This window comes from Pongo abelii, chromosome 11, assembly GCF_028885655.2.
Source record: "Pongo abelii isolate AG06213 chromosome 11, NHGRI_mPonAbe1-v2.0_pri, whole genome shotgun sequence".
NCBI classification, from domain to species: domain Eukaryota; kingdom Metazoa; phylum Chordata; class Mammalia; order Primates; family Hominidae; genus Pongo; species Pongo abelii.
In genome coordinates, this window is record NC_071996.2 from 145,023,652 (window position 1) to 145,039,739 (window position 16,088).

The following is a 16,088-nucleotide window of genomic DNA, read 5'->3' on the forward strand; positions in this document are numbered from 1 at the left end:
AGCTTGGTAGATACCTTTCTGTGTCAGTAAGCGCTCTTCCATCAGCAGAGTTCTTGAGTTGTTGACTGCCCTTCCTGGTGTTTAAGGGACAGGGTTGCCCACATATGGATCCTCCTCAGTGGTCAGCTCTGTGCAAGTGACACAGCCATCCTGAAGCGCCTGCTGGAGAAGTGTGTGCAGGTGAGTTCTGCAGCACCCTTCTCCCCAAGCTTCTGGGCCCAAGCATAGTTTCTGTGATGCTCGGGCCACACTGCCTTCAGACAACACTGTAGCAGTGTTGGTGTGTTTTTATGCAGCAGTGTTCTGGGGAGGGTGTGCAAGCCCTGCTGGCCCACCCACCTGCCCAGCCAGCCATTTCTCATTAGCAGTTTGAAGGCCTTACTTTACAGTACAGGTCTTGACATTTTTCTCTGCTTCCTCACATTGACTATTTAGTTCCTTATTCTAAAAGTTAGTAATGCTTAGAAAGAGAATAAAGAAGGATCCATCTCTTGCTGTGCTGCAGTAAAGAGGTAATGCACCCCAGGGTCCAGGGATTGAGGAAGAATTCCATTTGAACATCATCAGCAGTGAAGTTTGTTCCCAATGCTGCAGTGGACTTTCATATTAGACGAGTATAGTGAAATATTAAGTTCATATTCTGCTTTCTTGGGTTGGTCATAAAGGAGTTTAGTTTTTTATTTTCCCAAAGCAGACAGTGAAAAATATTTTAGGAAAGGTGATTTTTTTAAATTGCAAAATAGAAATGTTAGCCCCTACCCGTTACTGTGGATGGTGGACATGCTTTTGTCTAAAAAGCCATGTGCTGATTTTCCAGCAGAAGGGGAAGAGTTTTGGTAGCCAAGTCTGGGCCCAAGTCCTAGCTCTGTCATTTCTGAGTTATTTGTTCCTTGGCAGGCCTTTTTTTTTTTTTTAATAGATTTTATTTTTAGAGCAGTTTTAGGTTAATAGCAAAATTAAGCAGGAGGTAAAGAGATTTTCCATATACCGTCCACCCCCACATACACACAGCATCCCCTACTGTCAACATTTGTCATAGAGTGGTCCATTTGTTACAAACCTACTCAGTACATCATTATCACCCAAACCTTTGGCAGACTTTTGAGCTGAATTTTCCAACTTTAAAATAGAAATGACATGTCACAGGGTTTTCTGTTATTATTAAATGAGACTATACCCACAAGAGCTGAGTTTGTAGTAGGCAGGACCGAATGTCAGTAGTGCAAATTGTATCGGCCACCACAAATGTTTTTAGGACTGAAGACTGCAAAGCATTTCATTCACATTGAAAGAAGATGGCACAATAAACAGTCCCCCACAGATTCTTGGTTGTTTACATTGCCACTTTCCTCTGGGTATCTGGGAAGTTTCGCTGGCAGGAGCAGGGATGGGCAGAGGTTGACACCAGATTCCTAGGACCACAGAACATGGTGCGCCAAGGACTGTTAATGGCCTTGCCATGTTTCTAGTCTAGCCTGTGTGTTCTTGCCTGTTTAATACTTGTTTATAAGCACACAAAGCAAAACAGAGGTAATTTTCATTAGTCAAAATTTATGTAAAACAGCCTCAGCCTGCCGAGTAGCTGGGATTGACGGGCTTTGACACCGAGGTTAACCGACAGTCGCAGCAATGGGGTTACCTGCCGGTTTTCTATTAATGTGTTTTTTTATATTTCTTTAGAGATAGAGTCTCACTATGTTGCCCAGGCTGGTTTCAAACTGCTAGCCTCAAGTGATCCTCCCACCTCAGTCTCCTGAGTAGCTGGGATTATAGATGTGCGCCACTATTCCTGGCTTTATTAAGGTCTTTTTAAGCTTTCGTAAGCTTAGTAATAAACTTAAAGTCTTAAACTTAAATCTTAGTCTTAAATTTAGTGTTAAAGTCTTAAATATAAGTCTTAGTCTTAATCTTAAAGCTGAGTAATTATTAAATGGGTAGTTTATGCCACGTTACTATTATGTGACAACAAACAGATTTTTCTTTGGGGTATCAGCAACAGAGTACCACAGGGTCATCTTCTCTCAAGTGAATCTGTCTTCTTAAGATCAGTCTCATGAACAAGGGTATCTTGTTGTGGCCTTGCATCTCAGCTGCAGCCATGTTGATGTCTGTCTGGGCTAATTAGGATGTAAGTCGCTGCTTGGAAAGTGTGCAAACGTGTAAAGATTTCCTCTGTGAGCCACGTATTTGAGAAGAGATTTTGATATTCCTTGAGCTAAGAAAAGTGTTTTTTATTTGTCTAGTGTGTCATGTTCTCGTGAAAGAGGAAGCAATGTTAAAAAGCTTGTTGTTTTAAACATTTTTGTTATAAAATAAACACATATAAAAACATGAATCAGATGTATGGCTTAATGAATTATAAAATGAACACTGTCCAGGTCAAGAAATAAAACTGTGCCCTGCCAACCTAAGAACTCTTTCCCTGTGTTCCATCCCAGTGACAGTCCCTCTCTCCCATCAAGAAGGGACCACTTTTCTAGTAATAACTTCCTTGTGTTTTCTTTTTATGGTTTTATCAGTGGAATGTGCACCTCTAGGGATTACACGTTAGTCTTGTCTATTTTTTTTTTTTTTAGCGGTAGATGTTTAGACATGACTTTCTTATAATGAGTAGAAGAGAAAGAACCTGAAGAAATTTTTAAAGCTATACTTAAGAAAACATAAATGAGAATTATACAGTAGAATAAATAAGAGAAATGACTTCTAAAAATGTATTTCAGTTGTATAAATGTTTACAGATTTGTAGCATTACTTAAGGGAAAGAATGCCTTTGGTGACCAAAGTAAAACATCCTATCCCTTGTTTCAGAAGAACCCACTGTTGGTGGTTCTGTATTTGATAAATGTTGTGAGCTGACCAAGAACATATGGATCATTTATTTTTATTTTCATGTTTTCATGTTGGACGTACCTTCAAAGTGGAAGTCTTCTTCATTTGCATTCTCTTACTTTTGCATTAACTACTCAATAAATAAAAGTTTGTGAAAAAGACAAATATCATATATTCTCACTCATATGTGGGAACTGAAAAAAAGTGATGGTTACCAGAGATTGGGAAGGGTAGTAGGGGGTGGGAAATTAAGAAGGATTAATTAATGGGTACAAAAATGCAGTAAGAAGAAATAAGATTTATTGTTTGATAGCACAATAGGGCAACTGTAGTTAATACCTTATTGTATATTTCAAAATAACTGGAGGAGTGGATTTGGAATGTTCCCAACAGAAAGAATTTGTAAATGTTTGAGGTGGAGGATATCCCAAATACCCTAATTTGACCATTACACATTGTTTGCTTGTATAAGGATACAAAACTTGAGTTAGCAGTTTAGAAGATCTATTATATAGCATGGTGACTCTAGTTAGTAACAACATATTATATTTCTGAAAATTGCTAAGATACGTATCGTATTTCTGAAAATTAGTAATTTTTGTGGATTTTAAGTGTTCTCACCACAAAAAATGTGAAGTTTGTGAGGTCATGCATATGTTAATTGCCTCAATTTGGCCATCCCGTAGTGTAGACATATTTCAGGGCATCATGTTGTACATGATAAGTATATACAATTTTTGTCAATTAAAAAATAAGAAAAAAAATCACATACCCCATAAACATGTACAATTATGCACTCATAAAAATTAAGTTTGTGGAATTGAAATGAAAAGGCTCATTTATGATTCTCAGAACTTCATATATCTCATGTTTAATATTAGTGTTGCAAAAACATTAATTTTGTTTAAGTGTTGTTCTGTTTGTGGTTGTAGTCTTTTGTCTTTTGCTGTTATCATCTTTACAGTACATTGCATGATGTACCAGTTCATGTTTTTTGGTGCCAGTGACATTAAGTAAATACTTAGCAAATGTTTACAGTAAGAATTTAGTTCCTGCCCTCAAGCAGCATCCAGCATGGAGAAAGACAGCTGAAGATGATAGGTAACTGCCAACCTGTGCCAAACGTGCAGCTCAGGTCATAAATGTGTCAGTCAGTGGCTTTGTTTAGGAATTAGGATGGGACCTTGCACTGCCTTGTCGTTTTGTTCATAGTGCTCACATTTTGCTTGTCCCGGAGGATTTAGCTCTTCATTTTTTGCTTTCTTGTCTGATAAATTGGACGTGTGCAGAAGTTCAAAAGGTTGTCTTTGTGGGTAAGGTTTAAGTGTACAGTAGGAAATGCTTGGCAGTAAGTCACTGAGAGCCTATTTGAAATTAAGAGATTAAAAAGGTTCTTTTCTAGGTGTGGTGGCTCGCCTATAATCCTATAATCCCAGCACTTTGGGAGGCCGAGGTGGGAGGATCACTTGAGGCCAGGAGTTGAAAACCAGCCTGGCCAACATGGTGAAACCCCATCTCTACTAAAAATACAAAAAATTAGCCGGGTGTGATGGCGCGCTCCTGTGGTCCCAGCTACTCCAGAGGCTGAGGTGGGAGAATTGCTTGAGCCCAGGAGGTGGAGGTTGCAGTGAACCAAGATGGGGCCAATGCACTTTAGCCTGGGCAACAGAGCCAAGACTCTGTCTCCAAAAAAAGGGGGGGTTCTTGATTTGCTTGTCTTGATGACAAAATAAGCATGAAAAAGAGGAAAGGGCCAGGAGACTCGGAGCAATTAAGTTGTCACGCAAGGGGATTGGGCTAGAAATTGAGTGAGATTAACTCTTTAAAAGGTTACAGATTAGTGGAAGACTCTGAGAGTGATTGGGTGAGATAAAATAATGCGTGCAGTGCTGCATGCTTTGTTGATTAAACACCCAGCATTTGTATCTCACCTCCACCAGTTTTGCCATATTTTTTGCCATACTATGTTTTATTGTATTAAATATTTAAAAATTGATTTTTAAACATAAGACATTTCACAAGGGAAGTTGCCATAAATAATAGATAATTAATAAATATTAAAAACAAGCTAGTATTATTAATTCTAGCTGATACTTAATACTAAATATTTAGTACCTAATACTAGCCTGATGTTCGTTAAAAACAATGAAGACACATTTTACTATCTTTGTGTGTCCCATGCCATCATGTTGCAGACTTCAAATATACACAATAAAATCTGTTTTAAAAAATATATACCCAATTTGAATGGAAAAATAAAATCTACAGTGCATTAAATAAATAATGACAAGAATAGCCCTGTTAGACTTAATAGCTTGCAAGCAGAGACCTTTCCCTTGGCACAAAAAGAGAGTTGAAAAGGACCTGAGCTCCTCCCTAGGCCAGGTGTTTGACCTTCTTGGGCCCTCACTGTCATCTGTTAAGTGGGCTGTGGATAGTGATGAGGGGGTTATTGTGAAGATGGGGGTTATTGTGAGAATGGGCAGGAGCTGGGAAGGGCCTGACCAGGGGCAGGTGCCTCCTGCTACCAGGCACGTGGTCCTTGTTACCCTTATCCAGGCTGTCATTCAGTTCCATGTGTGAAATTACGTCCCAGACTACCAGTGGCACCGGCTGCACCCTGGCGAGACTCGTTAGAAAAATCGAGGGGTACAAAGCTGGCAAAGACAAACCTGGCTGTTTTCATCTCCTTTAATGGCATTTTTCCTCAGCTGGAGTAGCCCTTTACTCCACATAAAGTCAGCAGAGGGGAAGAACAGTTGCACGAATGCCTCAGCTCTTGCTGTGCACTGCCTGACACGCGTTGATGCTATGCTTTGTGGAGCCTGTTTACGTTTGGTAGAAATGGCACCATCTAGTCCTTAAAAAGGATCATCACCACAATAACTGTTTGGGCTGGTGGAGAGAGGTGTGCCAGGGAGTGGGCAGTCTAGGGTTGGTGTGGCAGCCCTGGGCTCTCTTGCCTCTGCTAGGTGGGTGGGTGGTGGTGATGTCACTCGTTTGTGAGGTCTAACAGGTTAAATGAGTTAATGGGTATGCCTGGCTCATAGAGCATCTGGAAATATTGTTATTGAGGGTGGTGCTTGTTATTTTATGCTCCACCTATGAGTGCCTGAGTAGAAAATAATCTTTTGTAACACTTTCTTTTGAAGTGATTAAGACTCACAGAAGTTGCAGTAATAGTACAGAGGATTCCCGTGTCTCCAATAATTCTTTTTTTACCTTGTTTTGATACCTAAATAATGTGATAATTCCTTCATGTGTGTTTTTTTTTTTTTTTCATTTTAGTGTTTTCTTCACTCATGGTGAAGAATGGGGGAGATAGAAGGAACATACAGAGTCCTGCAGACTGCAGGGACGCGCTTGGGTGCCCAGACCCCTGTGGGAGTTAGCACCCTTGAGCCTGGGCAGGCTCTCTTGCCCAGAATGCAAGAGAAGCACCTGCACCTCAGAGTAAAGCTGCTGGACCACACCTTGGAAATATTTGACATTGAGGTAAGAAGGATGATTTTTGGAGGCATATTTCCTTAGTCTTCTAACGGTCAAATTATGTACCAAATTCCATTTTGCTGGTTAGACTTTGCATATTAAGTTGATCAAGAGTGGCTTTGGTAACAGAGAAAATCCTTAGAAACAGTAAATCTGAATTTCTCCTTTTATTTGGAAAGTGATATTGTATCTTTTGTTTAAAATTGTAGTATAATTTGGTCTTTCTACTCATCTTCTTTCTTGAGAGGCTGGCTAAGAGACTGCTGGAAGGTGCAGACTGGAGCCAGATGGTACACCCAGACCTTCCCAGCTTAAGCCATCTGGTCTCAGCGAGGCCCGGGCCACCTGGATGAGGGGATGCCACTTAGCCTCCATGTGTGTCAGCTTCCTTTTCTGAAACAGAGGGACAATTATAATCCCTCTTTCTCAGAGCTGCTGGTGTGAGGATTGAGCAGACACACAGAGCCTGTCATGCAGGAGGTGTTGTGTGGTGTTAACATACAACTTAATTTTCTAGGTCAATGATAATACAGTTTTTATTCTGAAAATTCCCTGATAGAAGATTGCACTGGTAATATTAGCAAGAACAATTAAATATACTAAGAATATATGCGTATATCAATATTTAAATAACACTATTTTTTAGATCCATGTGATGTATTAGAAAACATTTTTTGTTTTTCTACATGTTATTAACATGAAAGTTCTTTTTATTTATTCATCTTTTACTTTTTTTTTTTTTTTTTTTGAGAAAGGGTCTTGTTCTGTCAACCCAGGCTGGAGTGCAGTGGTGCAATCATGGTTCACTGCAGCCTGGACCTCATGGGCTCAAGTGATCCGCCCTCCTCAACCCCAGGAGTAGCTGGGATTACAAGCATGCACCACCACACCTGGCTAATTTTTGTATTTTTAGTAGAAACGGGGTTTTGCCATGTTGCCCAGGCTGGCCTCAAACTCCTGGGCTCAAGGGATCCTCCCGCCTCAGCCTCCCAAGTGCTAGGATTATAGGTGTAAGCCACCGTGCCCGGCCAAAAGTTCTTTTTAAAATTATTTATTTTCATATGTAATACACAAATACATTCTCTTTTTTCTAATTTCTTCTGGCTTTCAAGTAACATCTTTAGAAGCTTTTCTTGCTCTTAATGGCACAAAAGTAAGGACAAGAGAATGAATTTAAACTAGCAGGAGGTTTATTTACACTTGGGAATTTCTTTTGAGGAGTCAAGATGCCACACAGAAAACAAAACTATTATTGAGCTGTGGACCTTATTGCGGAATGCATTGCATGGGGTGGGAAGGAGGGAAGAGGGAACACAGAGGAGGGGAGCTTGGTGGGTGGGGCAGTGAAGCTCTGAGCAAAGTGGTCTCTCTGTGGCTTTGAGTGTTGTTTGAAGGCAAGTATGGAGGATGTAAGAACCCAGGGGACCTGGATACTTTTCTGAAGCGCTTATCTGAGGAGGAAGTGAAAGATAATTTCATCAGGGCCATGGTAACTGAAACTGGTAGGACCTGTCTGTTCAACTTCCCACATCACTTCTGTTGCAGGGAAGGAGGTCTGAAGCTGGGCAACCTTTGAACCCTGAAGAGTAGCAGTCGGCTGCCCTTTCACCAGCTCTTGGGTGACTTTCCTGTAGGAAATAGGTTAAATTCTGGAAACTTAATTAGGCTCCCAAATCTTTTTCTTTTTTTTTTTTTGAGGCGGAGTCTTGCCCTGTCACCCAGGCTGGAGTGCCATGGCACGATCTCGGCTCACTGCAAGCTCTGCCTCCCGGGTTCACGCCATTCTCCTGCCTCAGCTTCCCGAATAGCTGGGACTACAGGTGCCCGCCACCATTCCCGGCTTGTTTCTTTTTTTATATTTTTGGTAGAGACGGAGTTTCACTGTGTTAGCCAGTATGATCTCGATCTCCTGACCTTGTGATCCGCCCGCCTCGGCCTCCCAAAGTGCTGGGATTACAGGTGTGAGCCACCGCGCCCAGCCCCAAATCTTTTTCAGTCAAGTGTTTGGAGGAATTTTCACCATGTAGCCATCCTTCAATAAACACATTTACCGTAGTCTAGGCTTGTAACAGGTGCAAAATTTAAGAGAAAAAAAGTAAAAGAAAAATAATTGTACTAATAGGTTTACTTTTAGAGTGTCTTTTTTTTTTGTTCTGCCTACTGGACTTTATCAACTAAAACTAAGACCCAGAAGAAAAAAGCACACATTTGTTGTTGAGTCATAAATGAAATGTAAATTCTTCTCTAAGAAATTCACCTTTACTGAGTATGAGTCATTTTATACCTAAGGAAATAAGAGATGCCATTTTGTGAAGGTTTTGCAATATTTAGAGCTTGTCAGTTTTAATAAATTGAGATTATGGTTTCAGTTAAATATAACTGTCATGTTTGGTATTTGATATATCTGGCAGAGTTACCAGAAATTAAAGAACTTTTATTTGAAGCAGAAGAAAATGGTCTTGCATATTCTGAATATCCTGGGTTGGATGGGGTACTTTTTTTTTTTTAAGAGACAGGATCATGCTGTGTTCCCCAGGCCAGCCTCTAACTCTTGGACTCAAGTGATCCTCCTGCCTCAGCCTCCCAAGTAGCTAGGACTACAGGTGTGAGCCACTGTGCCAGCTTGGGGTATTTTTTACATTGTGTTGCCTGCTGATACACATCTTTAGGGAGAGCTAAAATTCAATATATTATAAGTTGGTCATATTCTGCTTCCAAGTACCCTGTCCTCCACAACTGCATCAGTTAGCTTTGTTAAGTAACAAACCATCCGTGACGTGGAGCTTAAATCACAGGTCTATGTGTTGGTTTGGAGGCTCTACCAGGCTGACTTGGAGGGTTGGGCAATCTGGGATTGCCTTACACACACATTTGGCACCCTGGTTGGAACCTCATGTGCAGAATTTCATTCTCCCTCCAGCCCACTAGGCCTCATTTTTGTGGTCACAGAAACATTCTCAGTCCAGAAGTGGGCACTGCAGTGTCCCTTGGGCTCTTGGCTTGGAGTTTGTCCATTGTGCCTTCTGCCACATTTCATTAATCAAAGCTACCAGGCTAGCTCTGATTCGAGAGGTGGAGAAGTAGAGGCTCCTTGATGGGACAGCAGCCAGGAATTGGTGAGCATTTTTTGTAATCTACCCTGACAGATATTGCCAGTGTACCCGGATACAGCCTCTGGAAGTGCAATTGTCTGTGCCACTCTAAGGTTTGGTGTCAGTGGGCTGGTGTGTAGGGCCTGCCCTGAGTGGGCAGAGTCCCCTCCTGGGGAAGTGCCCCCTGCATAGCCCCACAGAGGCAGGCTTGTCCCGTCCCCTCTCCCTTGTTGTCTTTGGATCAAGGCTGGTTGCCTGACCCAAGCCCACCATCACTGTCTTGGCTGTCATTTGTCCACTTGTCTTATTCGTATTCTGTGTCTCTGCCTCTTGACTTTACATTGGAACCAAGAGACAGACTGTGGTCAGGTGGTTTTTGCTGTTGGACCTGTAGGCTGAGGCAGACATTCGGCTACAGGGTGTCGGGTGCACTGAGCAGTGAGACCCCTGGCTGGGCAGGTCTGTCTTGGTGAAGACACCACATCCTGGTGCCTGCTTGCTGTCTCCCTGCTCCTGAAATGGAAGTTCTGGGAAGGAAAGGCTGTATTGTATCTACTTCTGCACCTCTGGTGTTTGGAACAGGGCGTTGCTGAGTAAACGTGTTAAATGAATGAAATCGAAAGTTAGATTTGATTAACAGACTTTAAGAATGTTTTGAATTTTTCCCTCGATAGCAGTGTTTTCTAACCTCAGGTATTCAATTTTGTTTTGTTTTGGGGTTTTCTGGCCATATGCACCTATCTTATTTTTTTGTTTACTAGATTATCTTTTCACTTAAGTCTTAAGCAGTAGTGTTCTTCCAGGGAGATGTGCTGATATTAAACTTGAAAAGCACTAGCTTCTTCTGTATTCTCATGGCCAGAAAACACTAACATCGCGTGGTGCTGTGCAAATTCCCCAAGTTGATATTGAAGTTTACATTTCAGGAACCTTTTTAACATAGGGGAAATTTTGACATTTCGTTGTTTTTAAAATGTTTATTTTTTGCTTTGGTGAAAACATAGACCAACTTGGCCTGAAGACCTCAGTGTTGGTGCTCATGGACAGACGTCCATGTAGAATCTGTGGTGAGTGGTTTTATGTATGTCTGCAACAAGTAAGCCCTGGCTCTCTTCCTTATATTTTCTTCAGAAAGTTGAGCTCTCTAAGTCTCCAGTTTTATTTATATCTCCCATCTCCCAGAGTGTACAAATGAAAATCTGTTTTCTATCAAGGCAGATTGCCACAAGAATGGCAAATGATTCTAGAGCAAAAACTGCTGACAGAGAAGCTAGTGGAGGTGATTGAGCACAGGGTTGTATTTTGTTCCCGTTCTTTCCTTCTAGATCTAGAAATGCATACGTGTTTATTCTTGCAGCACTTTTTCTCTAGATCTAGAAACACATGCTTGTTTATTGTTGCAGCTCTTTCTTTCTAGATCTACAAATACATGTGTATTTATTCTGGCAATACTTTCTCTCTAGATCTAGAAATGCATGCTTGTTTATTGTTGCTACCGATGAGTCAAGATGATTTGAAGCTAGAAGCTGTTCAGTATGTAATAGTGTTGGTGGATAAAATGGAGCTGAAATGTTTTAACAGCTCTGTAGAGATGTAATTCACATACCATACAATTTACCCATTTAAAGCGTAAAATTCATTGGTATTTAATATTCACAGAAATGTACAACTATCACCACAGTCAATTTTAGAGCATTTTAATCACCCCACATGTTTTAGCTGTCACCTCCTCAACCTCCCATCTCCCTTCCCCTCAGCTCTAAGCAAACAGTAACCTACTTTCTATCCCTGTCGATTACCTTGTTCTGAACATTTCATATGAATAGGATCATACACTATGTAGTCTTGTATGACTGGCTTTTTTCACTTAGTATATGTTTTGAAGGTTCATCCATGTTGTAACATGTAGCAGTACTTCATTCTTTTCCATGGCTGAATAATATTTCATTGTATGGATATACCACATTTTATCTGTTCCTCAGTTGATGGACATTTGGATTGTTTCCATCTTTTGGCTATTATGAATAATGCTGCTGTAAACATTCATGTACAAGTTTTTGTGTGGATGTATGTTTTCATTTTTGAGAGGATAAAGTCATCTCTTGGTGTCTTAGCAGGAGTGGGTCTAGGACCCTTGAGGATACCAATATCCATAGATGTTCAAATCCTTTATATAAAAAATGGTATAGTATTTGCATATACACATCCTCTGGTGTACTTTGTTTATCTTATTTTATTTATTTATTTATTTTGAGACGGAGTCTTACTCTGTCGCCCAGGCTGGAGTGCAGTGACGTGATTTCAGCTCACTGCAGCCTCTGCCTCCTGGGTTCAAACAATTCTCCTGCCTCAGCCTCCCGAGTAGCTGGGATTACAGGTGTCTGCCACCACACCCAGCTAATTTTTTGTATTTTTAGTAGAGACAGGGTTTCACCATGTTGGCCAGGCTGGTCTCAAACTCCTGACCTCAGGTGATCCACCTGCCTTGGCCTCCCATAGTGCAGGGATTACAGGTGTGAGCCACTGCACCCGGCCATCTGGTGTACTTTAACTCGTCTCTAGATTACTTACAATACCTCATACAATGGAAACACTATGTGAATACTTGTTATACTGTATTGACTTTTTTTTTCTATTATCTCTCATTGTACTATTACTTTTTATCATTTTGCTGGGGTTGTTTTTAGCATTTTTGATCATCAGGTGGTTAATCAAATCTGTGGATGCTGAACCTGTGGATACAGAGTACTGACAGAATACCTAGGAGTAGAATTGCTGGGTCACATGGGAAATCTAGGTCTAATCATTAAAGGAACTGCCAGACTGTTTTCCAAAGTAGCTGTGCCATTTTGCATTCCTGCCAGCAATGTTATGTGTTCCAATTTCTCCACATATTTGCCAACACTTATTATTTTCTGACTTTTTTATTCTAGCCATTCTAGTAGGTATGTAGTAGTATCTCATTGTGGTTTGAGATGATATTTTTATTTTTATTTTTATTTTATTTTATTTTTTTGAGGCAGAATTTCACTCTGTCTCTCAGGCTGGAGCGCAATGGCATGATTTCAGCTCACTGCAACCTCTGCCTCCCGGGCTCAAGCAATTCTCCTGCCTCAGCCTCCTGAGTAGTTGGGATTACAGGCGCCCACCACCATGCCTGGCTAATTTTTTTTTTGTATTTTTAGTAGAGACGGGGTTTCATCATGTTGGCCAGGCTGGTTTTGAACTCCTGACCATAAGTGATCCACCCCCCTCGGCCTCCCAAAGTGTTGGGATTACAGGTGCCAGCCACCATGCCCGGCCTATTTTTTTTTTTTTTTTTTTTTTTTTTGAGTGAGGATCTTGCTCTGTCACCCAGACTGGAGTGCAGTGGCATAGTCAAAACTCACTGCAGCCTTGACCTCCCCGGGCTCAGGTGATCCTTCTGCCTCAGCCTCCCGAGTAGCTGGGACTACTGGCGGGCACCACCATGCTGGCTAATTTGTTAAATTTTTGTAGAGATGGGGTCTCCCCACATTACCCATTTGTCTCAAACTCTTGGTCTCTAGCAATCCTCCTGCCTCAGCCTCCCAAAGTGCTGGGATTATAGGTGTGAGCTACCACACCTAGCCAGAAGCCAACTTGTAAACTGATTTTTGATCAGGAGAGAAATCTGTATGATGTATTTAGGGTGGAGGCCTATTTGTGGATATTGACTTCAATTATATTTTATTTTAAGCCACTTTTGGCATTTATTAATGGGATATTTAGCTAATCAAAGGTCAGTGACTAGTTTTTTTATCTAGTAAAGTCTTGATTTGTTTTTAGTTGATTAAACAAATTCTGTGGTTTTGAACATAGAAATCTGGCCTCAGCTCTAAAGAATCTTGCTTTTGCGCCATAATTGTTTTAAAACCATCTGAAAGTTGTGTGTCAGCTTGCCTTGTCTTGTGTGCTGAGTCATGGGGTAGAAATACTTTCAGCTCCAAACCATGCCAGGTGTGAAAAGTGTCTAACTCCATTGCTGGATGCAGTGGAAGGAGAGTTGAGGTGCATAATTGAGACCCCATTCTAGAAAGTCTTCCCTGGCTCTTTAGAGGGTAAGATGTCTAGAACAATTATACTCTCATTAATTCATAATTAACTCTTAGATTTAGGAGTTAATGCGATTTAAAGGTTTTCTATTATCTGAAAGTTAGTATTATGGAGAAGAGATATGTAATGATTAAAAGATCAACCTGGGATGCAGTTTAAGGGTGTGAGGCCTCGCCCCTGGCAGCGAATGTCCTTTGCCTTTGCTGACAAGTGGGGATTGCATCTAATGAGCATGAGGGTTTTCTTTATTATTGTTCATCTACTTTCTCATGTTCCCCTTTTCTTTAACATACTCACAGTTGTTAGGGTGGACTTTCTTTTCTTTCTTTTTTTCTTTAGAATTGCAGAGGCTTTAGGTTAAATATGTGACAAGTAGGAAGACAAATTCTCAGTCACGAAGTTCTGTGCTAGAAGACTTTAACTTGCTATTCCAGTAAAAACTTAATGTTTTCATTCTGGCAGGAAGAAATAGTCAAAATTCCAGAAAGTATTGTAGCCAGATGTTTGTCATTGCTCCCACACGAACATCCTAAATATAGCAAATAAACTGCCTTAGAACTTATTTTGGTCTGACCTCAGAAGAAAAAGTAACTCAGCTTCTGAAATTTGGGGATAATAGAGGTTTTATACAAAAGCTCTTATGTGTTTCTGGGATACCAAGCTATTATGTGACTCTGCCCTAGCTTTTAAAACCTGTTATTTTGTCTTGGAAAGTTGATCTATTCCTTTGACCCTGATGCTCAAGAATGTGGTAGGGTGGTGCATGGCAGAAATGTGGACATTTTTATTCTTAGTTTTCCAGTGGTGATGTTGGCACTCCCAGAGCCAGCTCCCCCACCAAGCCCTAACACACATACACAAGCAAGGTTGGTAAGTCACTGTCTGTGTTAGATTACACAGCAAGGGCAACTGATGAAGAAGTTAGGCCAGCAAATGGAAAAGAATAGGGAAATGTCATCCTGTTGATCCCTGTACCAGTGAAGACGCCATGACAGTGGTTGTATAGCAGAGAATAATCAAGTTATTTCAGGATCTCAGCAGAGGGTTGTGGGAATGAAACTTGCTGACTGGGTCACCTGGACTCGCACACCATTTGTTGAGCACCTGAGAGTCCTAGCACCCGATGTGGTTGATCACATATCAGGTGACACAGGCAGTGGCTGACCCATGTGAGCTGTGAGCCCCAACTCAGAAACCCCTTGATCTACTCGTACCCATATAACTCCCCCATTTTTGATCAGGAGAGAATTTTATTCTGTTGTTATTTGATTTTGGGGAGGCTAGAAAAGCTAAGCTTGTACAGGTTGAGTATCCCTTATCTAACATAGTTAGGATCAGAAGAGTTTCGGATTTTTTTCAGATTTTGGAATATTTGCATTATGCTTATTAGTCAAGCATCCCGAATCTGAAAATCCAAAACCTGAATTGTTCCATGAGCATTTCCTTTGAACATCATGTTAGCACTAAAATTTTTTGAATTTTGGAGCATTTCAGATTTCAGATTATTATAATAATAATATATTATATTATATTATATGGGATTATATTATATTATATGGGATGCTCAACCCATACTATATTTTACTTGACTGCCTCTGTATTGCCACTACCCTTCAGTTCTTCTCATCCCTCCCCTGAAACTTCAAATGCCTACATTCTTGGCCCAACTCCCTGCAAAGAGGTCAGAACCAGGAGGAGGAGAGGGTGGGTAGTGCATGTTGAACATGCCCCGCCTCCACTGAGCAGGCTCTTCTGGGCCTCCATGACCAGTGTGCCCATCCCCACTCTGTAGCTGGCTTCCACCTGGGGCAGGTTAGGACCAGGTTTTAAATCTCAGCCCTTACCCCCCTGATGGAGTGTGAACATGAGTCTTTTCCAGGGCTGGAGATTACATTCCCTTTCCCAACACAGGCCCATCCTAGGGGATTGCCTCATGCCCCTGGTGTTCTGCCAGTCTCTTTGTTCTCTGTGTCCTTTTCCCTACTCTGGAAACCCCACTCTGCTGTGGGCCCTGTACCTGGCCTGTTGTGGACTATAAGTAGTGCCGCTCCTGGCCTGTTCTGATTGCCACCGCCAGCCACTTTGTCCTGGGGTGCCACTCCCCTCTAGTGCCCAAAACCTTTTAGACTCAGCTGTACCCTGGCCTGCTGCTGGTTGTTGTATTGTTGAGAAATTCCTCAAGGTGCTCTAGGCAGGATTGAGGACTGCTGACTTTGAGAAGAGTTCACAGGCTCTGGAGCGTGGACTTCCCACCTGAGCTCCCATCAGCCTGGCCCATCCATCAGGCACCTTTTGCTGATGCCATTTCTTTCTCACACTCATTTCTCCCCCTCTGTTCGTCCTTGAACGCAACAGACCTCAGAGCCGTCTTCTCCACAGCTGGAAGGTGCAGTGCTTTTCAAGGTTCTGCTGGCGCTTCACTTCTAGGGGCATTTTTCAGTCATATCAGCCTCACGTAAGGAAGCTAATTTTACATTATTGTTCATTTTTAGGTATAGAAAATAATCATGAATCTCCAGAGAGCTGATGGTAGAATTACAGTGATCTCTGTTGAGAGAGTGCATTCTGCTTTTTTACCTTACAGAGTGTTACATGTATATTTTT

The 16,088-nt window shown here is 41.4% G+C and overlaps 1 protein-coding gene across 10 annotated transcripts in view; it reads left to right on the forward strand.

Moving 5' to 3' along the window:
* FARP2 (FERM, ARH/RhoGEF and pleckstrin domain protein 2) overlaps window positions 1–16,088 on the forward strand; it is a 142,409-nt gene that overhangs the window by 10,666 nt on the left and 115,655 nt on the right. For 9 of the 10 annotated variants that reach the window (XR_008523158.2, XR_008523157.2, XR_008523159.2 and 6 more), the window contains exon 2: window positions 6,118–6,324. The exons of the other annotated variant lie outside the window; for it this stretch is intronic. Coding sequence is in view for 6 of the 9 variants with exons in the window: in XM_063712631.1 (XP_063568701.1) it covers window positions 6,142–6,324 (183 nt within the window). In the remaining 3 variants the exon portion in view is untranslated. The remainder of the gene's footprint in view (window positions 1–6,117; window positions 6,325–16,088) is intronic. 10 annotated transcript variants of the gene reach the window in all.